The sequence below is a fragment of the Macaca nemestrina genome, chromosome 2 (assembly GCF_043159975.1).
Source record: "Macaca nemestrina isolate mMacNem1 chromosome 2, mMacNem.hap1, whole genome shotgun sequence".
NCBI lineage: Eukaryota > Metazoa > Chordata > Mammalia > Primates > Cercopithecidae > Macaca > Macaca nemestrina.
The window spans coordinates 16,061,986-16,085,760 of NC_092126.1; the positions used below are offsets into that span (position 1 = coordinate 16,061,986).

Consider the following 23,775-nt stretch of genomic DNA (forward strand, 5'->3'; position numbering starts at 1 on the left):
GTCTCACTTTCCCAAATCCACCTGTTGTTTTGCAGAGAAAAACCTCTGTGCCAGGGTGAACAAGTCAGAAAGAGGCCTTAGCATGAGCCCCTGTTCTAGAACTTCCTACTTTGTCCCTCCAAATCCACTGTTCTCCCTTTTCCACCTTGCTCCCTGTCCTGGAGGCTGACCTCCAGGGACAGCCTTGGCAGCCCTCCTTGCCCTCTGTTCTTGACTGGGTTTGGCCAGGGAAGAGAGGCCCCCTCAGTGCTGACCACACACCGTGGTGCTCTGCAGAGCTACATGACCGCCGATGCCCAGGTCCACCTGAACCAATTCAATCCTTGCCCTACTTGCCCTGTGTTCCTGATCGGTTTTGGCCAGTGAAGAGACAAGAAAGAGGACTGTCCTGTTTCACTGTGCAGTCTGTTCCCTCCCAGGACCTTGAATGACACCACCCACTGGTATGTCCAGTTCTCAGGAACACCCTGTGTCTTCAGGGCAGTTTTATTTCTTGGTTGTTCTCGTCCTTTCCTGAAACTCAGCATTGGTTAAAGGCCAGCCTGATTCCCTAAATGTTCTCAGGAAACAGGATGGGATGGTTCAGGGCAAGTCTACAAATGGCTCTACTTTCCATACAGGGATCAGCTTTGCAAACCAGGTGCCTTAGGAAACCTCAGGGGAACTCCCCCTTAGCACTTCCCCTCTGGGGGCTACTTGCCTTTCACGTGTATGTGCATAGGAAGACCATGCTAATGACTCTCCCCTGAACAGGGAACACACACTCCCGGTGACCAGTGCTTTCTAACCTTAGCCAGAGAAGAGTTTGGTGTAAGTTTTGATTAACTGTCTTATGCAGTCCTCCCCAGCATTCTAGACATTCTGTTGATTCGTCTTCAATGACACTTGTGATTCCTCCAATTTACCACCCTGTGCCCCACTCTTGTGCCTCTGCCCAAGTCCTGACTGTGCTGTAACACCCCTTCCCACTTTCGTTGGGGCAGCTTCTGCTTTTCCCAGCTGGGAGGTCTGCCTCCTGCAGACAGTCTTCCCTGACCTAAATGAAGTCTAAATTAAACCCTCATCATAGCTGCTTCTCCCACTGTGTTGTAATGACCTGATTGTCTGTCACCCCCATTGAGACGAGAGAAAGTAAAAATTAGCCTGGACTATTAAAATCTTCCTTGGCCATTCATCAGGCTGGAATAAAAGAGAAAACCAGATTCAAAGTGAACAATAAATAATATTTCTCGCAAGGGGCATGCTGTAGTGGTAAAGGGTCACAAAAACCCCCTTCTTGGAGTGAGTAGTGTCTTCTGACTCATTGAGAAACCTTTCTTCTCTAGAATCCTAGACTATCAGAAACATCGCTGTTTGAAATGATGTTAGAGTGAAATATCTCACCCTTGCCTGGAGGATGTAAGTCACTGAGAGAGAAGCAGCCTTGATTTAAACCCTAGGGAGAGAGCTTTGGAGGAGGGGTTTCTGGACACAGTAGCCCACAGCTATGGATAATAGTCTTATTGCTTCCCAGCAAACACTTCATAGTGTTCCATTTGTTCCCAGCAAACAGCTTCATAGTCCAGAACTTAGGATGATACCTTTACATTTAGACCTATCTTGCTTTGAGTCTGTCAAAATACATTTCGCTTAAATTCCACTCTTCCCCATGCCCCATACTGTAATTCTTTTCTTTTCCTTTGTTTGGGGAGATACCCTATGGTTCTGCTGGTGTGTGGTCTTTGCAATGTGTCAATGAACATCACTTTGTAGGCTTTGTCAGAGTAGGCTTTGTTCCTGGTGGTCCTGGGTTGGTTGAGTGAGGACAGCAATTCATCATAGCACCTAAAACGCAGGATAAAAGAGAGAAGCAATTTCCGTTAAATGGGTGAGTAAATGAATGAGTGAGTAATGTTTCCCCCTAGATGGACTTGTATGAGCCAGGAAGTGCACCTAGGACCTAGCCAACTTCGGCAGTTTAAACTGGGAATCTGGAGTCAGAGCTGGGTTTGAACCCTAACCTGCCATTTATTAATCATGTGAGCAAAATGAATGTCTTACTTCTGTGAGCCTCAGTGTCCTCATCTCAAAATGAAGATGATATTTTATGAGCATAATAATCTTTCTTCTGCAGGGTTGCTATAATTGTCAGAAAAAAATTGTCCAAAAGTCGGGATTGGATAAAAGAGATTACTGGGTGTTATTTCAATTGAGTGGGGCCATTGTCCTGGGGACCCTCTGGGGATATCTGATTCCACAGGGGTGTGCACATTTCACTGACTTGCCATTGGCTAGGCTTTTTTTTTTTTTACACTTGATATCAGCCAAAAGGCTGAGAAGCAGTGACTAGCCTTTTAAAAAATACAACTAACAGTAGAAATTAAGTTATAGAAAATTGATGGTAACAATTCCTGCTCATAGCAATGCCAATTAATTTTCTCTGGTCAAGAATATAAATCTCTGTAATTCAAATTCTTATGTGCACCAGTTTTTACATCTTACTGGATTCCCTATTAATTAATGAGTTGAATAAAACCCATAGCATGGGTTCATTTCACATTTGCACGAGTCATGATTTTACCTTTTGAAATTTTAACTTAGCACAATGAAGATTAATAATAGATGTAAAATGCTTATTGTACTAGAGACCCTCAAGTCATACCTATGATTATTATTTTATTGATAGACTGAGATGCCAGACAGAATACACCAACAGATCAGCAAGAGTGTAGGGGTTAAAATAGAGCCCAGCCTTACAGAGTAGGCCAGGGAAGGGTTGGAGACTGGGAAGTTCTCTTGGGACGCATCCAGGTTGAATGAATGTTTGCCCCTCATCTTAGGCATCGCTGCTTGGTTGCAAGCACAGAACCCCACCTGAAACAATGAGGGAGCTTATGCCATAAAGCACAGGTTGATCAGCCAGGCTTCAGGAAGAGTGGACAGACGAGAGCACCCCCAGATGCCTTCACTCATCTCTCAACTCTGCCTGTTTATTAGTTTGATTCTCTGTCCTAGCACATTGACCTTGTCCACACAGCCAGGAACATGACTGCTAACGGCTCCAAGTCCCCTTCCCCAAGGCTGTTACCGCAGGTTAAGAACAGTCTTCTCTTCATTCCATTTCCAAAGATTTCCAGGAATGTCTCTGAGGGTTCTGGTTTGGAAAGCTGCACGTTTTGGAGTATTCAGCTGTGGCCATGGAAGGGAAAGGTACTTCCCATGTGAACCACAGTTTCAGGAAGAAGCGGAGAGTGCTGAGCAGAGAAGACAGAGTATTTTTTCTATTCCCTCTCAAAATTGGCTTGGAAATTGAAGTGTAACCTACCTAGAGCTGGCCAGATCCCACTGCAGTGCAGGAGTCAACGATGGTAAAGGGAGGAACAACCATCCAGAGGAGGGGTTGACAAACCGTGCCGAGGACAGCCCCGCGAGTTTGCACAGATGTTACAGAAATGCTTTTAGAGTGTGTTAGATAAATGATGGGTTCAAACAGATGCATTGATTATATGGGAGTCAGCGTGCTGGCCTCCTTACGATCTCATTTCACCCTCACGGAAGCCCACTGGTGTGGTGAGGTGATCGTCATGTGACAGTGAAGGAGACTGAGGCCCAGAGAGGTCATATAGCTATGAAGTAGCAGAACCAATTGGAGGCAGTCTGATCCTAAACACTAACTGGAATGGACCTTTGGTCTTTAGCCCATATTATGAGCCGAACATGACTCTGATCTTAGTTTTCTCTTTTATCTAGAGTGCTAACTCTGTCATGTCATTCTGTCTTGTTTTTTTTTTTTTTTTTTTCTTTTGAGACGGAGTCTCGCTCTGTCGCCCAGGCTGGAGTGCAGTGGCCGGATCTCAGCTCACTGCAAGCTCCGCCTCCCGGGTCTACGCCATTCTCCAGCCTCAGCCTCCCGAGTAGCTGGGACTACAGGCGCCCGCCACCTCACCCGGCTAGTTTTTTGTATTTTTTAGTAGAGATGGGGTTTCACCGTATTAGCCAGGCTGGTCTCGATCTCCTGACCTTGTGATCCGCCCGTCTCGGCCTCCCAAAGTGCTGGGATTACAGGCTTCATGTCATTCTGTCATGTCAGCATGACCATGCCACAGTGAAATTATGTGGAGAGAGCAGGGCTTTATACTTGTATAAAACCCAGGAAAATGAACGTTCATTTACCACGTAGAGGAAGACAGCCTCAAATAGAATAAGCTGGTATGACTAAGAAAGAGGAAATGAAGGCTGACTTAGAAACATACAAAGATAACCACTGGACCATGAGACTCAGACTGGTTATCTTTGTGGCAAAGATCGTCTCCCTGTTATAGCTGAGGCCGCACCACTAGATAAAGTGAAAGGGGATTCGTTTTAGAAGAGGCTCTTATGAACATTTTGGCCCTGACCTAAGGCGAGGGAATCAAATGACCTTTTTAAGTTTCGTTTTTCAGGCCCGGTTTTGTGACAGCAGTAAAATGACTTTGACTGAGAGTTTAGAGAGTTTCAGCACAAAGCAGGATGCTCCCTAGGTCTCACTTCCCCAGGCTGTGGGCATGCCTTGGAAAAGGTGATCCCTGACATCTGGGCATAGCAGAGGCAGCCATATTTTCTGAACCCCAAAGCAAAACTTATGAATGGCAAAGAATTTTTAAAAATGATTTTGAGGCCGGGCGTGGTGGCTCATGCCTGTAATCCCAGCACTCTGGGAGGCCAAGGCAGGTGGATCACCTGAGGTAGGGAGTTTGAGACTAGCCTAAAAAAACATGGAGAAACCCTGTCTCTACTAAAAATACAAAATTAGCTGGGAGTGGTGGCGCATGCCTGTAATTCCAGCTGCTCAAGAGGCTGAGGCAGGAGAATCACTTGAACCCAGGAGTCAGAGGTTGTGGTGAGCTGAGACTGTGCCATTGTACTCCAGCCTGGGTAACAGAGTGAGACCTTGTCTCAAAAAAAAAAAAAAAAGATTTTGATATTTTTATCTGAAAAGTCTCCCAAAACATAAATAATCACATTTATTGAAAATAAAGAAAACAATCTGGGCCATGTTATCATCACTGACATAGGGGAATCAGGCTGGGGGAGTGACTGGCAAGACAGGAAAGACTGATACCTTTGCCACATGCCACACCTGAGATTGCCACTGCAGCCCTTGTGCAAACTGTCCCTGGAGTTACAGTGATGCCCTCCAAAGAGCAGAGGGGAGATAGCTGATCAAGCTAACAGCAGAGAGGGACCAAGTGAAAACTAAAAGTTAGGCTCTCTTCAGGGGATTATTACTGTCTGGCTGATATAAACTTGTAAATTATGTCCCTCCTTTTTTCTCTTTTACACATCTTCAATCTTGTGTGTTCTTATGAATGCAAAATAGCTAAATAGATTTTAAATATCCATTTATACTAAAGTGTGAATGATTGCTCTGAGCCCACGAGTGGATAAATTGTATTTATCCAAGATATCTGAAAAAGAACTGTCTTAGTTGGATACTCTCCATTAATGGTGCAGATCTACCATAGCCAAAGGGGGAAAAACTCAGTAGGGATAGAAAAACCAATAGACGTGGGTCTACATGGAAAATGCAGAAATAGGAGATTACAGCTAGATAGGGAAAGGGCAGAGTTCTCAGTATGAGCAGAATTGATGGGTAGCCAATTGGCAACAACAGCTATAAAGTGGGGAATTAAAATGACTAGAGGACCATATTTGGTATGTAACCATCAAATTGCTTGAAAAAGATCCAATGAAAGGGACAGATAAGGATACTGGAATTTGATTATGGGGTTTGCTAGTGACAGAATGAAGTATCTCCATCACTGCAATCCCAAGTTAATATAGAATAGTTGTGAAGTTCCCTTTCTAAATTGTAAATAAGCCTGATGCTGGGGGACAACCATCTGCTCAAATTCTGACTAACGATTCTCCCTTACTAGCAAGAAATCAACAGACTCAGCACTCACGTGGAATATTTTGTCAGTGGTTTTCATTCAAAGGGTGAGTCGCCAGTGGTGAGATACGCTGATGGGGAGTATACTTTGATGCTGAAGCCATTCCTCATTTCTTCCCTTTCATCGGGGGCAAAAAAAAAAAAAATGCTACAAGGAAAAAAAAACCCCAAACACTCCCTCACACTTCATAGTACTTTACCATTTACTAAGTGATACAACTCAAGATACCTTACTAGAGCCTGACAACAGTACCACAAAGTGGGCGTTGCCATCTTCTTTTTCAGATGAAGACACCGAGGCTATAGCTGGGCATGGCTGCTCACACCTGTGGCACTTCAGGAGGCCGAAGTGAGAGGAATGCTTGAGCTCAGGAGTCTGAGACCAGCCTGGGCAACAGAGTGGGACCCAGTCTCTACAAAAAAATAAAACAAAATTAGCTGGGCATGGTGGTGCATACCTGTATAGTCCCAGCTACTCGGGAGGCTAAGGTGGGAGGACTGCTTGAGCCCAGGACGTTGAGACTGCCGTGAGTTGGGATTGTGCCAATGCACTCCCACTCCTGCCTGGGCAACAGAGTGAGACCCTGTCTCAAAAACAAAACAAAACAAAACAAAACAAAAACACTGAGGCTCAGAGAGGCAAGTTGTCCCATGACAAGGAAGAGGCACTAACTTACAGCTGTTCCATCTTCCATCTCCAGATGTTTGCTTGATGAAATTTGTGGTAAGCAGACTATTTGATATGGAAAGTAAAAACACAACAAAACAAAAATCCTTCTTCTGCCTGTCATTTGCTAATTCACTAACTCTCTTTATCTCTTTAACAATGAATGATGTTTGGCCTGGAGCGGTGGCTCACGCCTGTAATCCCAGCACTTTGGGAGACCAAAGCGGGCGGATCACGAGGTCAGGAGACAGAGACCATCCTGGCCAACATGGTGAAACCCTGTCTCTACTAAAAATACAAAAATTAGCTGGGTGTCGTGACTTGTGCTTGTAATCCCAGTTACTCGGGAGGCTAAGGCACAAGAATCCCCTGAACCCAGAAAGCGGAGGTTGCAGTGAGCCAAGATTTCGCACCACTGCACTCCAGTCTGGCGACAGAGCGATACTCCATCTTGAAAAAAAAAAAAAATGATGTTCGTAAATGCTCATAGGGAGACTATTAGGACTTAAACACTGCCTATTGACATTGTAATAGTCATACTTACAGGACTCTGCTGTGCACATAAATCAGGCATGATTTTAAAGTCAGACATAATTTACTGTATAATGTCTGCTAGTAAATTTGAGCATATGATCATCTCAAATGTGTCTTGTCAGAAAGCAAGCCATTCAGCTGCAAGAAACATGCGGTATCTATAAATAAAGGCTCCCACCTTTGCATCAAGATGAATCTCCATGATAATTTCCTTTCCTCTGGCTTCTCTCCTATTGTGAGTGGGGAGCCTTCTGGGAAGAAGGGTAGAAGCTTGGCTTTAGTTCTCCAAGATTCACAACCACATACCATATTGAATGGAGTGCTCACAAAACTGAACTTTCTACCTGTCCAAAGATACCTGTCAAGTTTTTTTTTTTTTTAATTTTATTTTTTTAAGTTCTGCATTCTCTGGAGTTGAAAGGGGGATCTTTTTGCTGCTTTTTGGTCTTTTGCTTTCTTTCTTCAATAATTTCAACCTATAAAAATTGACTTGAATATTAGGTTTGATCCAAAAAGAAATATCAACACCTGGCAACAGCTTCTTTCTGAAATTCTCTTTTCCAGGACTGGGAGTACAGAGATGTATTAGAGATTTTCTATAAGTGGTCTTTTCTCTTTTTAAACTTGGGGAAAGTCAATTCTTAAATCTGCAGATAAAAGCCTAAGGTCCACTTCTCCCCCTGGCAATTTATATTTAAAACAACTTCAGATCCCACATAGGTTGGCTCATATTTAGATGCAGAGAATGGCTCATATTTAGAGGTTGAGAAACACTAAAGTGAAACACCCTCAATCACATCATTGTTCCCTTGCATTGGAGAGTTCAGAGAAATCAAGTCCTCTGGCAGATTGTAACAAAAAGTATGTTACAATTCTCAAATTTAAAATATTTCTTTGGACAGAAGTTTCTCTTTACAGGAACATTGAATTGTTTTTTTCCCCCTTTTATGTCTTTAGAATATTTTGTCCACTTTGGTAATCTTCCAATCTGGTTATTTGGGTTTACCTGCGGGGAAGTCAGAAGGACTAGTATTTTGCAAACCACTTAAAACCGCCATTGAAATGGCATCCAGTCAAGAACATTCTGCCTTGAAACTGGCAGCCCCAATTCTACCTCCAGCTCATAGTGTGACCTTGGGAGTCTCCTTTTTCTGAGTTTCATTTTCCTTCTCAGAAAAATGCTGAGATTAGATTAATCCTCCATTTCCAGCCCTCCACAGGGCATTTTGTCAGATGGCAAATCAGGAAGGGGAGATGTCATGGATGGTCATTAATGGTGGCTTTGCACTGCATTGATCACACTAACCACATGTCACTTCATCTCTGGACAGGGACTTCCTGCGGCTCTTTAAAAACCTGGGGTACTTGTTTTATGGCCTTTCAGGAGCCTCAATCGTAAAACACATGAATATCTAGATTGTTTCTTCCTTCAGCAGTAACATATCTGGTGTTTGTAGTACACTTTCAATTTATAAAGAATTTTCTGATTTGGTGTCTCGTTTAATCAAATGCTCATACTACTGTCACTTGAAGAAGGTGTATAGAAAAGACATCTGCACACCTACCCAAAAGCTCTTAGAACTATCACTGAAAATTCTCAGCAGGCATGCAGGTGGGCTGGCAGTCCGTCCCTCCCTCCCTCCCTCCCTCCCTCCCTCCTTCCTTCCCTCCTTCCCTCCTTGCCTTCATTCCCTTCCTTCCTTCCTTCCTTCCTTCCTTCCTTCCTTCCTTCCTTCCTTCCTTCCTTCCTTCCTTCCTTCCTTCCTTCCTTCCTTCCTTCCTTCCTTCCTTCCTTCCTTCTTTCCTTCCTTCCAATCCCTGACATAGGGAACTCATTCTCTAACATGAAGGCATACAGGACATTTGACCTCATATACCTTTTTCTTCTTTTTTAAACATTTGTTTTAGAAGTTTACATTTAATAAATTTCACTATTTTTTGGTGGACAGTCTATGAGTTTCGATGAGTGCCTGGAGGTCTTGTAACCACTGCCATAAGTAAGTTATAGGATAGTTCCGTCACTCCACCCACCTTCAAAAAAATTTCTGTCTAGCTACCTCTTTGTAGTCAAACACTTGCTCCACTCTTAACTCTTGGCAATTACTAATCTCGTTTCTGTTCCTATAGTTTTGCCTTTCCCAGAATGTCATTATCAAGGAAATCATATAATGTGTGGTTGAGTCTGGATTCTTTCACTGAACATAATGCATGTGAGATTCACTTGCAATGTTTCATGTAACAATAGTTTACTCTCATTTATTGCTGAGTATTCATTTATTGTATAAATGTACCATAGTTTGTTTACATTTTTAATTCATTCCCCAGTTGAGGGATCTTTGGGTTGCTTCTAGGTTTTGATGATTATGAATAAGGCATCAATAAACATTCACATACAGGTTTTTTTTGTACAAACATATGTTTTCATTATATTTGTATAAATATCTAGAAGTGGGGTAACTAGATCATATTGTTAAGTGTATGTTTAACTTTAAAACAAACTGTCAAACTGCTTTCCAAAGTGACTGTATTATTTTGCACTCTCACCAGCAATGTGTAAGAGTTCCAGTTACTCCACGTCCTCATCAGCACTTGGTATCCTCAGTTTTGGGGGGTGTGTGTGTGTGCGCGCGTAAGTAGTCTTGTTAATAGGTATGTAGTAGTATTTCATTGTAGTTTCACTTGTATTTCCCTAATGACTAGTAATGTTGAACCTCTCTTGATGTGCTTTTTCGGACATCTGTATATCTTATTTGATGAAGTGAATGCTCACATTTTTTGTGATTAAAAAAATAAGGTTTTCTTCCTTCTGCATTTTGAGAGTTCTTTGAATATGCGGGAAACAAGTTCTTTGTCAAACATATGATTTGCAAATATTTTCCCCAGTCTTTGGTTTGCCTTTCATTTCCTTACCCATATCTTTTAAAATATTTTCAATATTTGTTTATTTTTTAGAGACAGGGTCTTGCTCTACTGCCTGGGCTGGAGTGCAGTGGCATGATCACAGTTCACTGCAGCCTTGAACTTCTGTGCTCAAGCAATACTCCAGCCTCAGCCTCTTGAGTAACCAGGACTACAGGCATGTGCCATCCACACCCAGCTAATTTTTTATTTAAAAAACTTTTCTGGGCAGGTGTTATCTTGCCATGTAGCCCAAGCTGGTCTTGAAATCCCAGCTTCAAGTGATGTTCCTGTCTTGGCCTCCCAAAGTGCTGGGATTACAGGCATGAGTCACCATGCCTGGCCAAGGTCTGTTTGTTTTTTGCATATAGATGTTCAGTTCCATCACTGGTTGTAAAGATCATCCAGGTGTGCTCAATGTAATCACAAGGGTCCTTATGAAAAATGCAGGAGGGTCAGAGTCAGAGAAGGAGAGGTAATGACAGAACCAGAGACTGGAGTGATGTCCTTGCTGAAAGGGGCCAAGAACCAGGAACTGAGGAATGTAGGCAGCCTCTAGATGCTGGAAAAGGCAAGGAAGAGATTCTCCCCTAGAGCCTCCAGAAACAACATGTCTCTACTGATACCTTGATTTTACCATGTAAGACCCATTTTTGGGCTTCTGACTGCCAGAACTGTAAAATAATCAAGTTGTATTGTTTTATAATAACCACTATGTTTATGGTAATATTTTACAGTAGCTATAGGAAACCAATATAAAAAGCTGCATTGAATTGCCTTTACACTTCTGTCAAAATCAACTGACTATATTCACATGAAACTATTTCTAGATTCTTTATTCTGTTCCATATTTCTATGTGTCAATACTTTTTGCCTACACAACACTGATGTATATTTTTTTTCTTTTTTTGAGATGGAGTCTCGCTCTATTGCCTAGGCTGGAGTGCAGTGGTGTGATCTTGGCTCACTGCAACCTCTGCCTCCCAGGTTCAAGTGATTTTCCTGCCTCAGCCTCCCCAGTAGCTGGGACTACAGGTGCATGCCATTACGCCTGGCTAATTTTTGCATTTTTTGTAGAGGTGGGGTTTCGCCATGTTAAGCAGGCTGGTCTGGAACTCCTAACCTCAAGTGATCCACCCACCTCAGCCTCCCAAAGTGCTGGGATTACAGGCATGAGCCACTGCACCTGGCATATTTTTTTTTTTTTTTTAAGACGGAGTCTCGCTGTCTCCCAGGTTGGAGTGCAGTGGCGCGATCTCAGCTCACTGCAAGCTCTGCCTCCCGGGTTCACGCCATTCTCCTGTCTCAGCATCCTGAATAGCTGGGACTACAGGCGCCCGCCACCATGCCTGGCTAATTTTTTGTATTTTTAGTAGAGACAGGGTTTCACCATGTTACCCAGGATGGTCTCGATCTCTTGACTTCATGATCCGCCCACCTCGGCCTCCCAAAGTGCTAGGGTTATAGGCGTGAGCCACCGCGCCCGGCCTGGCATATTTTTTTTTAACCTGTCTTGAATTCTCTTATTTTCACCACTTCATATCTTCAGGATATGAAAAGTTGGTCAGTGGTAGTGAGAAGGATCCCAAAACATAAGGATCAAAAAATGGCAAGTTTCAGGATAGACATCTGTATTAGTTTTTTTCAGAAAGAAAGAACTAAAATTGTATTTGTTTGTAGATTGCATGATCTGCTGTGTAGAAAATCACAGAGTCAACCAAAATACTACTGGAACTAATAAACACATTCAGTGTATTTGCAGAATACAGTATCAGCACCAAAAATTAGTTAAATTTCCATACATTAAACAATTTTAAAAGAAAATTGAGAAAACACTTCCATTTGCTAGAGAACTTACAGTAAGAAATACTTAGGAATAAACGTAAAAAGGCGATGTTTGTACCTTAAATTCTACAAACATTGATCAAAATTATTAAAAACATATATAAAATAGAGATACAATCCCTATTGATGGATTGGAAAAATTAATATTGTTAAATGATTATATAACCCAATGTGATATAGATTCAACACAATACCCATAAAAATCCCTATCAGTTTTTGATAAAGAAACAAAAAACAGGCTGGGAAAAGTGGCTCACGTCTGTTGGCCAGGTTGGTCTCAAACTCCTGACCTCAGGTGATCTATCCGTCTTGACCTCCCAAAGTGCCAGGATTACAGGCATGAGCCACCCTGCGCAGCCCAATCCTCTTAATATAAACACTTTAATGCAATTAATGCTTGAACTCAATGTCAAGTCAACTCAAACTCAAGTCAATGCTGAATTGACTCTAATGTCAATTAATGCTTGATGGTTTGCTATACTCATTGCATTTGGAATAAGTATCTCAAAAATGAATTTTCTGCTGTTTCGCAAGGAGTGACTTCTGACTGAAGACCTTGCTATGACATTTGTAAGATTTCTGTCCAATATGGATTCTCTGATGTCTAATGAGGTGTGAATGTGGAGTAAAGGCTTTGCCACAATTATCACACTTGTGAGGTTTCTCTCCTGTATGAATTCTCCTATGTTTAGCATAAGATGAAGCTTGACTGAAGACCTCGCCACAATCATCACATTTGTAAGGTTTCTCTCCAGTATGAGTTCGCTGATGAACTGCAAGGTTTGAACGATGTCTGAAAAATTTGCCACATTTATTATACTTGTAAGATCTCTCTCCATTATGGATTCTCCAGTGATTTGCAATGGTTGCAGTGTTACTGAAGACTTTGTGACAATCGTTACATTAGTAAAGTTTCCCTATACCATGGATTGTTTGATGGTGAATAAGTGTTGACTGCCCACTAAAGGCTTTGCCACACTCATTACACTTGTAAGGTTTCTCTCCAGTGTGAATTCTAGTATGCCGTGCCAGGTGTGAAGCACGCCTGAAAGCCTTGTCACAAACCTTACATTTGTATGGTTTGTCTCCAAAATGAATTCTCCTATGTCTTTCAAGGTTTGATTTGCGACTGAAAACTGTGTCACATTCTTCACATTTGTAAGGTTTCTCTCCAGTATGAATCCTCTTATGTGTTTCCAGGTGTGATTTGTGACTGAAAACTTTGTCATATTCTTCACATTTGTAAGGTTTCTCTCCAGTATGAAGTCTACGATGGCATACAAGGGATGACGTCTGACTGAAGGTCTTGCCACACTCATTACACTGGTAAGGTTTCCCTCCAGTATGAATTCGCTGATGAACTGCAAGATTTGAATGATGTCTGACAAATTTGCCACATTTATTACACTTGTAAGATCTCTCTTTATTATGAATTTTCCAATTATTTGCAATGGTTGTAGTGTTACTGAAGACTTTGTGACAATCATTACGTTTGTAAAGTTTCCCTATACCACGGATTGCTTGATGGTGAATAAGTGTTGACTGCCCACTAAAGGCTTTGCCACACTGATTACACTTGTAAGATTTCTCTCCAGTATGAATTCTCTTATGTGTTTCAAGGTGTGATTTGCGACTAAAAACTTTGTCACATTCTTCACATTTGTAAGGTTTCTCTCCAGTATGAAGTCTATGATGACGTGCAAGGGTTGCTTGTTGATTAAAAACCTTGCCACATTCATTACACTTGTAAGGTTTCTCTCCAGTATGAATTGCCTGATGAATTACAAGGGCTGAATTGTGACGGAAGGTCTTACCACACTCATTACACTTGTAAGGTTTCTCTCCAATATGAAGTCTACGATGGCATACAAGGGATGACATCTGAGTGAAGGTCTTGCCACACTCATGACACTTGTAAGTTTTCTCTCCAGTATGAGTTCGCTAATGAACTGCAAGATATGAACAACGTCTAAAAAATTTGCCACATTTATTACACTTGTAAGATCTCTCTTCATTATGGATTCTCCAATGATCTGCAATGGTTGTAGCATTACTGAAGAATTTGTGACAATCATTACATTTATAAAGTTTCCCTACACCATGGATTGCTTGATGGTGAATAAGTGTTGACTGCCCACTAAAGGCTTTGCCACGCTCATTACACTTGTAAGGTTTCTCTCCAGTGTGAATTCTAGTATGTTGTACCAGGTGTGAATCACACCTGAAAGCCTTGTCACAAATCCTCCATTTGTATAGTTTCTCTCCAGTATGAATTCTCTTATGTCTTTTAGGATTTGATTTGTGACTAAAAATTTTGTCACATTCTTCACATTTGTAAGGTTTCTCTCCAGTATGAAGTCGATGATGACTTGCAAGGTTTGACTGTTGATTAAAAACCTTGCCACATTCATTACACTTGTAAGGTTTCTTGCCAGTGTGACATCTATGATGGCATGCAAGGTATCGCTTCTGATTAAAGACCTTGCCACATACATCACATTTATATTGTTTCCCTCCTAAATGAATTATCTGATGTTTCCTTACGAGTGAGCTACAATTAAAGGCTCTGACACTCTCATTATATTGGAAACATTTTTCTCTCATGTGTACTCCCTGTTTTTGTGTGAGTACTGACGAATGGAGGAAATTATTTTCATAGTTATTAGAAATATGGATTTTGGGACTAGAAGAAATTCTTTGGGACGTTGGAACCGAGGAAGTATCGTTGATAGACTTCTCAACTTGATTACCAACTTTCCCTTTGGTCTGAAATATGTGGAGTTCAGGAAGATGTGAACGAAAGCTTCATCCAAGCTGATCTTTAATAGGCTTGTTTCCAGCATGCCTTCGATCATATCTGTCTGTGCTATTTCTTTCATCTTCTTGCCACTGAAACTCAAAGTCATGAATATCTTTCCCAATTTCCTGGAAGCAAAAATCTCCAATGTGATGACTTTCATGTCTTTCCAATGTCCCCGTGTGGAACACTTCTGTGTTGCCTTGCCCTGTTGACGAGAACTTCTTCATCACGCATTTGGAAGAGATATCCACAGAATGCAGGTTCCTGTAGTTCTCCAACATCACGGCCCTGTATAAAGCCCTCTGTACAGGGTCCAGGCATTTCCACTCCTCCAAAGAGAATTCTATAGCCACATCCCTAAAAGTCAAGTGTCCCTGAGGAAGAGCCATGCCTGGCTCCTTTTCTTTCCTCTTCTGAGCTGCTTCCTCACGTAACATGAGTCTTTAGAAATCAATAGCGGTGCAATGTGACCTTCACTGAGGCGATCCGCTTCCGGGTCTGTATTAGTTATCTGTTGTCGAGAAACAAATTATCACAAACTTCGTGGCTTAAGGCAACAAACACTGATTATCTCACAGTCACTGTGGGTCAGGGGTCTGGAGGCAGTTCAGCTGGGTGTTCCTGGCTCAGTGTCTCTCATGGGTTGTAGTCAAGCTGTGGGTCATGGCTGCAGTCATCTCAAGGCTTGACTGGTGACAACCCACATCCAAGGTCACTCACATGGCCATTAGCAGGTGTCAGGAAATCTGCTTATAAGGTGACTGACACAATGACTGGCACACCTTCATGCCTCCTGCCTGGGCTGTCCATTGATGGCCTGAGTATCCTTACGTCATGGCAGCTGGCTTTCCTAGAGTGACTGATGATAGAGAGAAAGCCAGGGGGAGAGAGAAAGAGAGAGAGAGCGAGAGTGAACACTCACCTCTTTATAACCTGATCTTGGATATGATATATCATGACTTCTGCCATATTGTATTCATTAGAATTGAGTCATTAAATTCATCCCACACTCAAGAGGGGAGGAATTAAGCTTCACCTCTAAAGAAGAAGAATCTATAGGCATAGCTTTGAAATCACTACAGTCTGCCCTCTGGCCACAAATTTTTTTATATTCCTCCCACATGTAGAACACACTCATCCTACTCCTCAGTGGCCCCCAGTGTCTCATCCCATTACTGCACTAGCTTCAAGTCCACAATCTCACCATCTGAGTCAGGTCTAGGTAGGAGAGGCTCCTCAGGTTAGTAAGTTTAGCTCCGTAAGTGCCGTTCCTCTGATCTGTGAAACTAAAGAGGGGTTATCTGCCCCTTCACACTCAAAACACGATGGTAAAGCAGACACAGGATAACTGGTCCAGATATTCTTGTTCAAAAAGGGGGAAACAGGAGGTGCAAAGCGGTCAGTGGTCCAAGGCAATTCTGAAAGCCAGTCAGGCAAATGTTGCAAGTTCCTTGATTAGGTCTCAAGGCCTGAGAATACTTATCTGGGGTTCTTGGCTTCCCTCTCTGAACCCTTGGTTTTGCCCTCTTAATCATCCTTCCCTTACCACAAAAGGCAACATGTGTTTGCTCCATTTTCCTAAACCAAGTTTATAAATATTTTTTTCCTATGTTTTCCCCCAAAAATCTGATGGTTTTACATTTCACATTTTGGTTTTTGATCCATTTGGAGGTGACTTTTGCATAAAGCATGAAGTATAGGTCTTTCAATTTTTTGCTTATAAATGTCCGTCTTCTAGCACTGTTAGTTGAAATGTGGCAAAGTGACATTATACCAGTTCCCAGACTAGGCTTCAGGATGCCCTTCCTGCTTCCTCTCTTTGGAACCCTCCCCATGCCATGAGAACAAGCCTGGGCTGGCCTATTAGAGGATGAGAGACCCTGTGGAGGAGAGACAGCCCAGCCCGAACAAGGCCAGCCTAGTCCATCCAGCCAATGGTCCGACATGTTAGATCTAGCCAGAACCAGCATAGTAAACATTGATTCAGACTTTCTGGGGGTTAATTCTGCAGTACATGAGCCACATTTTTAAGTGTATGCAGCCTGACCCAGTCATTGGATCTTATTCTAAGGAAATAATTAATGGAAAAGGATATTTAAAGAACATTTCTCACAATAGTAAAAGCTTGAAATATGAGTGTTCATCACTAGTGGAATGATTAAATTAGGGTGCATATAGACAGTGGAATACTCTGAAACTGTTACAAATGGTGATATAGCTGTAAAGGAAATTGGCTATACTATATTCTTCAGTAAACGAGGTAAATTAGAAAGTATTATATGTTTTATAGTATGAACCTGTTTTTGAATAAAATAGTATACAACTATGTCTCTACATAGAAGAGTGTCTGGATGAAGGGAAGGAGATGTGTATATATATAGTGTGTGTGTGTGTATACACATAAATATGGACATACATAGATAAAAGTATATATATATAAAAATTATTAGCAGTGGTTTAGAAATAATTTTTTAATTTTTTAATTTTTTTTTTTTTTTTGAGACAGGCTCTTGACAGGGTCTTGCTCTGTCACCCAGGCTGGAGTGTAGTGGCACAATCATAGCTCACTGCAGCCTCAAATTTCTGGGCTCAAGCAATCCTTCTGGCTCAGCCTCCTGAGTAGCTGGGATTACAGGTGCATGTGCCACTGTGCCTGGCTTATTTTAAAACTTTTTTTAGAGATGGAGTCTCTCCAGGTTGCCCAGGCTGGTCTGGAACTCTGGGCAATCCTCCCGTCTCAGCCTCCCACAGTGCTGGGATTATATGCATGAGCCACTGCACCTGGCCTTCAGTTTTTACTTTATAATTTTGAGTGCAAATCTTTGAAAGTGAGCATCTATTTAATAAAATAATAAAATAGGCCAGGCGTGGTGGCTCACGCCTGTAATCCCAGCACTTTGGGAGGCCAGGTGGGCAGATCACGAGGTCAGGAGACCTGACCTCATCCTGGGTAACACAGTGAAACCCTGTCTCTACTAAAAATACAAAAAATTAGCCGGGCATGGTGGCCGGCACCTGTAGTCCCAGCTATTCAGCAGGCTGAGGCAGGAGAATGGCGTGAACCTGGGAGGTGGAGCTTACAGTGAGCCGAGATCGCACCACTGCACTCCAGCCTGGGCGACGGAGTGAGACTCCGTCTCAAAAAAATAAACAAAAAGACATTATTTCCATTTTGGAAAAATATTAATATTTATATATATATATAGTCATATGGCAAAATTTCATATAACCCTTGTAGCTATTTGATTTCCTTGGATGTAACTCTCAGGGTAATTTTCTTTTTTTTTTTGATAAAGAGTCTTGCTCTGTCGCCCAGGCTGAAGTGCAATGGCAAGATCTTGTCTCACTGTAAGCTCCACCTCCCGGGTTCAGGTCATCCTGCCTCAGCCTTCCGAGTAGCTGGGACTACAGGCACCCGCCACCACGCCCAGCTAATTTTTTGTATTTTTCGTAGAGAAGGGGTTTCACTGTGTTAGCCAGGATGGTCTTGATCTCCTGACCTCGTGATCCACCCGCTTTGGCCTCCCAAAGTGCTGGGATTACAGGCGTGAGCCACCACGACCAGCTCTCTCAGGGTAATCTTAATGGAGCTGTCTATTCACTGGATAGTGGACGGTCCATACCTTAATTCTGGTATTTTCTTCTTCCCATTGGATGGTAAGGCTGCATGTACACATCACAGCTGAAGTTCAGGCAGCAAGAACACTGGACTTGGAGTCAGAAGGCCTTGGTTCAGCATCAGCTCCTCCTCTTTGAGTTTCTGTTTCTTCCTCAGTAAAACTGGGCTTCATTTATCATGCAATAAACATGTATTGAGTATGACTGTGTTCAGGCCCCGTGGCTGGGTGCTGGGGGCCCGAACATCTGTACTGCTTCTCTCAGAGTGGTAATGAGAGGATCAATTCCTAAATGCATAAAAATATAACAGGGAACGGAATTCCAGGCACTGAGTTGTGCTTTCTGCAGTTTCCTTAAGTAGAGGAAATGAAACTGGATTCATTACGAAGCAGTGTTATAATACAGTGGCTAAGAACTCAGGCTCAGTAACCAAATTGCCTAAGTTCAAATCCTGGCTCCACCAGAATTTGGAGGATGTTGCTGAACCTCTCTTCAATTCAGTTTCCTCTGCCTCTAAAATGGGAGTAAGAACTATAGATCTCCTCATGTGGTTGTTGTGAGGATTTAATGAGTCATTATGTGTAAAACTCTTAAAGCAGAGTGTAGCACATAGTGCTCAATATACATTAGCTGTTATTGTTATTATTTGGGATGTACAACACATCAGATCACATGTTTCTAACACAGATATGACCAAGTTGATATCAGAGAGTGATCTGGTTGTGATAATTTTCTCTCTACTTGTGGACAAGCTTCATTCCTGTCATCTGGCCAATGAAGTCAATGTCCATTCACTTACTTGCTGGTCCATGAACATCCTCCCAAGGCTTTCTAGCTAGAGGAGGGAGCCTCAGAAGCAACTACTGGAAACTCCAGACCAGCCCCCCAGGCCCATGTGGAGAAGATGGGGTAGTCAGCTCCCTACTAGGAACTACTGATTCTGTCCATTATTTCAAGAGGTATAATGTGTTTATCTTATTTCTCTAATCATGCATATCTTCATTCCCAAAATCTTTACATGGTCTGTCATGGCTGTTAGATTTACAGTCATTCTATTTACGTTTAAAATTGTTTTTCTTTCTTTCTTTTTCTTAAGACGGAGTCTGGCTCTGTCGCCCAGGCTGGAGTGCAGTGACATGATCTCGGCTCACTGCAAGCTCCGCTTCCCAGGTTCACGCCATTCTCCTGACTCAGCCTCCCGAGTAGCTGGGACTACAGGCACCCATGATCACGCCCGGCTAATTTTTCTATTTTTAGTAGAGATGGGGTTTCACTGTGTTAGCCAGGATGATCTCGATCTCCTGACCTTGTGATCCGCCCGCCTTGGCCTCCCAAAGTGCTGGGATTATAGGTGTGAGCCACCGCGCCCAGCCTAAAATTTTTTCTAAATGATTTATGCAATCTGGGTAAATTAAGGAAATGGTCCTTATATTGAGCATTTGTGTTTAGCCAATATTTTTTATTTAAAAATTTTTTTTTGAGATGGAGTCTTGCTCTTTTGCCCAGGCTGGAGTACAATGGTGTGATCTTGGCTCACTGCAACTTCTACCTTCTGGGATCAAGCAATTCTCCCGCCTCAGCCTCCTGAGTAGCTGGGACTACAGGCATGTGTGACCACGCCCAGTAATTTCTGTAGTTTTAGTAGAGACAGGATTTTACCATGTTGGCCAGGCTGGTCTTGAACTCCTGACCTCAAGTGATCTGCCCACCTTGGCCTCCCAAAGTGCTGGGATTGCAGGTGTGAGCCACTGCGCCTGGCCTAGCCAATATTTTTAATCATACAGAAAGTGCCTTTGCAAAATTATGACAGTAAAAAAAATCTGACATAGCTGATTCCATCTTGCTTCTAACCTGTAAGCTGTCCTCATTCATTCCTGGGCATAGGCCACAGCTAACTTGGGAGGAATTTAGTTCATAGTCTAACCCTAAAGCAAGGATTGTAATATTCCCTTTCCAAAACTATTCCCTCCTTGTTTGAACACCAAACTACCTTTGTAACAGGATTAAGAGAGGTCTGAACTTTGCTAAGATAAAGGCATAGTTAAATGATTACCTGCCATTTTTCCAGAGGTCACAAGATTTCTAACCTCTCCATCACTCCTATAGATAACACCACTATTGTAAAACTTAAGATTTGTGTTTGAGGTATTTTTCACACCCTGCATTCTGATGGACCAGTTGCCACCACCCAGTCTGGCTCATCAGGTCCTGTGGCCCTTACTCAGGAACTGACTCAGTACAAGAAGACAAACTTCAACTCTCTATAATTTCATCCCTGACCTAACCTATCAGCATTCCCCATTCCTTAGCCCTCTGTCCACCAAACTATCCTTAAAAGAAAACCTTAGGTGGGCCCGGTGCAGTGGCTCACGCCTATAATCCCAGCACTTTGGGAGGCCGAGGTGGGCGGATCACGAGGTCAGGAGATCAAGACCATCCTGGCAAACACGGTGAAATCCCATCTCTACTAAAAATACAAAAAAATTAGCTGGATGTGGTGGCAGGTGCCTGTAGTCCCAGCTACTCAGGAGGCTGAGGCAGGAAAATGACATGAACCCGGGAGGTGGAGCTTGCAGTGAGCTGAGATCGTGCCTCTACACTCCAGTCTGGGCGACAGAGTGAGACTCCAGTCTCAAAAAAAAAACAAAAAAAAACAAAAAAAAACAAAACCCAAACAAACAAACAAACAAAAAAACCAACAACAAAACAATAGGATCTGAATTTTCAGGGAGATTGATGTGAGTAATAACACACTCCTGTCCTCCAGCTTGGCTGGCCCTACAATTGTTAAATTCTTCCTCTATTGCAAAACCTTCATTGGCTTTTCTGGGTAACAAGCAAGATGAACCCGCTGGGCATTACAATATGGATTTCAAATACTTTTTGCCAATTTATTATGTATTTTTCAAATTGTTTTTCAAACATAAAGACTTTTTCCTCTCCAAGGATAATTCTGCAGGTACCTTTTCTCTATTTGCTATACTAGGGTAGGTCAAGGAAAGCTTTCTGGAAGAAGTGACTTCTAATCCATAATTCCACGGGTGAGAAACACAAACCAGGTGAAGAGAGCAGGGAATAGTGTTGCCAGCAGGGGGAACAGCATGTGCTTCATCTCTCTGTCATGATACAGCCTCTACTTTCAGCACATCTGCTCCACTCACCTGTTGCTACTGAGTTGGACATTTTTGATCCCATATGGCTGGCTTGCCCTGCCCCATCCTGGCCTTTAGTATTCCTTTTAGCTTAGTTCCTTCCTCCCTTGAACTGATCTATCTCAAGGGTCTAATTTTTTAGTCCAAGGTGAGAATTTGTTGTGTTAGCTCATCCAGTCATAGGTTGGCTGCGTAAGGTGGAGTAATGGTGGCATAGCTTAGGTAATATGAAATAAAATGATGACACTTCTCCTCTTTTAGCAGGAGCTTAAGGTGTCAGTCTCCAATAAAAAGGCATGTTGTTTTGGTACGTAATGACTGACCTTTATAGTTCAGGATGCACCTACTTTCCCACCTTCAGTCTATATGTCAATGCAGGACTCAATGAACACTCATATATGATCAGTAAGTTAGCTTAGACAAAGCTATGCTGTGGTAAAAAATAATGCTAAACTCTCAATGGCTTCAAACAAACATTTTGTGCATGTTACTTGGCCAACACTAACTGGCTTAGGCTCTGCTGTATTCCACACCTTCTCACTCCGGGTCGCAAGCTTAAGGAGAGTCCTTATCTGGACATGCTGCTCTCCCCCTACAAGGAAAAGAGAAAGATGGTGGAACCACATGACGGCTCTTAAAGCTTATGTTTGGAAGGAGCATTCATTACTTCTGTTCACATTCCATTGCTCAGAGCAATTCCATGGCCAAGCCTGAGGTCCACATGGAGGAAGGATACTCCTTCCATAGGAAGCGCCAGCAAATATTTTGAACAAATGAACATTCTTGCCTAGTTTATCACAGCCAGTATCATTTGTCCCATTTTGCAAGTGAGAAGACTAAGGCTAAAAAAGGTAATTTGATCAAAGTCATAGGTTAGAATTCAGCTTGAATGGCTTCAAAGTTGGTCCAGGCAATCTCTTTTTCAGATTTTTTTTTTTTCTTTAAACACTATGTAGGCGCCTGGAATTGTAATTTACTCAGGGACACAACCACTTGCCTTCAGCTCCAGAAACAACTCCGTGAAAATCTCTAGAGCTAAACCACCCATGAAATCTTCCTGGAAGGATGTGAACCTAGAAAGGGGTCAGGCTGGGGGAACTGTTCCTTTAAGAGCTGAGTCTTCCATTTAGTAATTTTTTAAAACTGTTGAAGTATTTATCTGCTTGATGGGTTTGTAGATCCTTTGGACGGAGATCACCTATCATCATCACCTTTTGTTTTGTGTGTGTGTGTGTGTGTGTGTGTGTGAGAGAGAGAGAGAGAGAGAGTCTGAGTTCCTCAAAGATTTTTTCTAGGTAATTTTTGATACTTCAGATTGTAATGGGTATCTATATTCACAAAAATTATTAGTGGGGTAGAAAGATATCTTCAGGTAGGAAGAGGGGCGCAGAAGTTACAGCCAACACAGAGAATCCTTCAATGTTTGTAAATATCTGTTAATTTCCCTTGCCTCCGGAGCAGTTTTCCCGGTTTCAGAGCCTCTGTTACCAGGTGCACGTGCAGTGTGATAACAATGGATAAGTTTTGACTTGCCAGGTTTATGCGTGTCATTCAGGGCAGGGGATCAGGGTTAGGCCAGTGAGTGACCTAGGACACTCAATTTAAGGAGGCACTCGCACAAACCTGAGAGTTCGCGCGCCTCACCCCAGCCCAGTCCTGTGTCTGTTAAGCATTTATCATAATCCTGCTTTATGAAAATGCGCAGCGAGCTTACCTGTGAGGATCACCTGCCACTCCCCTCCTCCGCCAGACAACGCGGAGGGCCTCCCTGCCCTGTGATTTTGCTCCGCCGGTGACAATTTCCAGGTTACTGTGTAGGAGCGTCTGGCGCAGGATCATGTGCGGAAGACCGAGGGAGGGAGTGCGTGTGTGAGCCTGTCAGGCCGGGCGGGTCCATATCCGGGTGGACCGGGTGGGTGGGGCTGCCCCTCCCTCCAGGTCCCGAGGTGGATAGGGGGTGGGGAGTGACGCGCAGAGATTCCCTTTCGCCCCTTCGGATCCAAGAGAGGGTGGCAGAAGGAATGCGTGGGTGACTCGGCGTGGATTTAGGGCGTGCCCACCTTGCAGATCGGCCTCCTAGAGTGTCCCCAGGGCCTAAGAGGCCGCAGGGACACGAAGGAAGAGAAGGAAGAACCCGAAGAGGGCTCGCTTAGCCGGCCACCCGCTCCGAACTTGCCCGGGAAACTAGTGCGGAGGGAGGGGCCGGGCCCTGGCCGCGGCGGGAGGAGGGGCGGCCGCAGCTGCATCCAGCCCCGTTGGCTTCCTTCCCAGCTCTCCTTCGCCGCCTCCTCCTCTTCCTCCTGTATGAGTCAGGCATTTCCCGGGGATTTGCAGCAGCCACGCGCGGCCC

The 23,775-nt window shown here is 43.1% G+C and overlaps 1 protein-coding gene across 1 annotated transcript; it reads right to left on the bottom strand.

The window, feature by feature from the left end:
* Positions 1 to 8,898: 8,898 nt before the first annotated feature.
* LOC105470957 (zinc finger protein 860) lies at positions 8,899 to 23,659 on the bottom strand. The gene is given in 3 exon segments (XM_071090767.1): positions 8,899 to 15,514; positions 18,279 to 18,560; positions 23,140 to 23,659. A coding segment is annotated over 1 exon segment (2,733 nt). The 5' UTR covers positions 15,093 to 15,514; positions 18,279 to 18,560; positions 23,140 to 23,659; the 3' UTR covers positions 8,899 to 12,359.
* Positions 23,660 to 23,775: the final 116 nt, after the last annotated feature.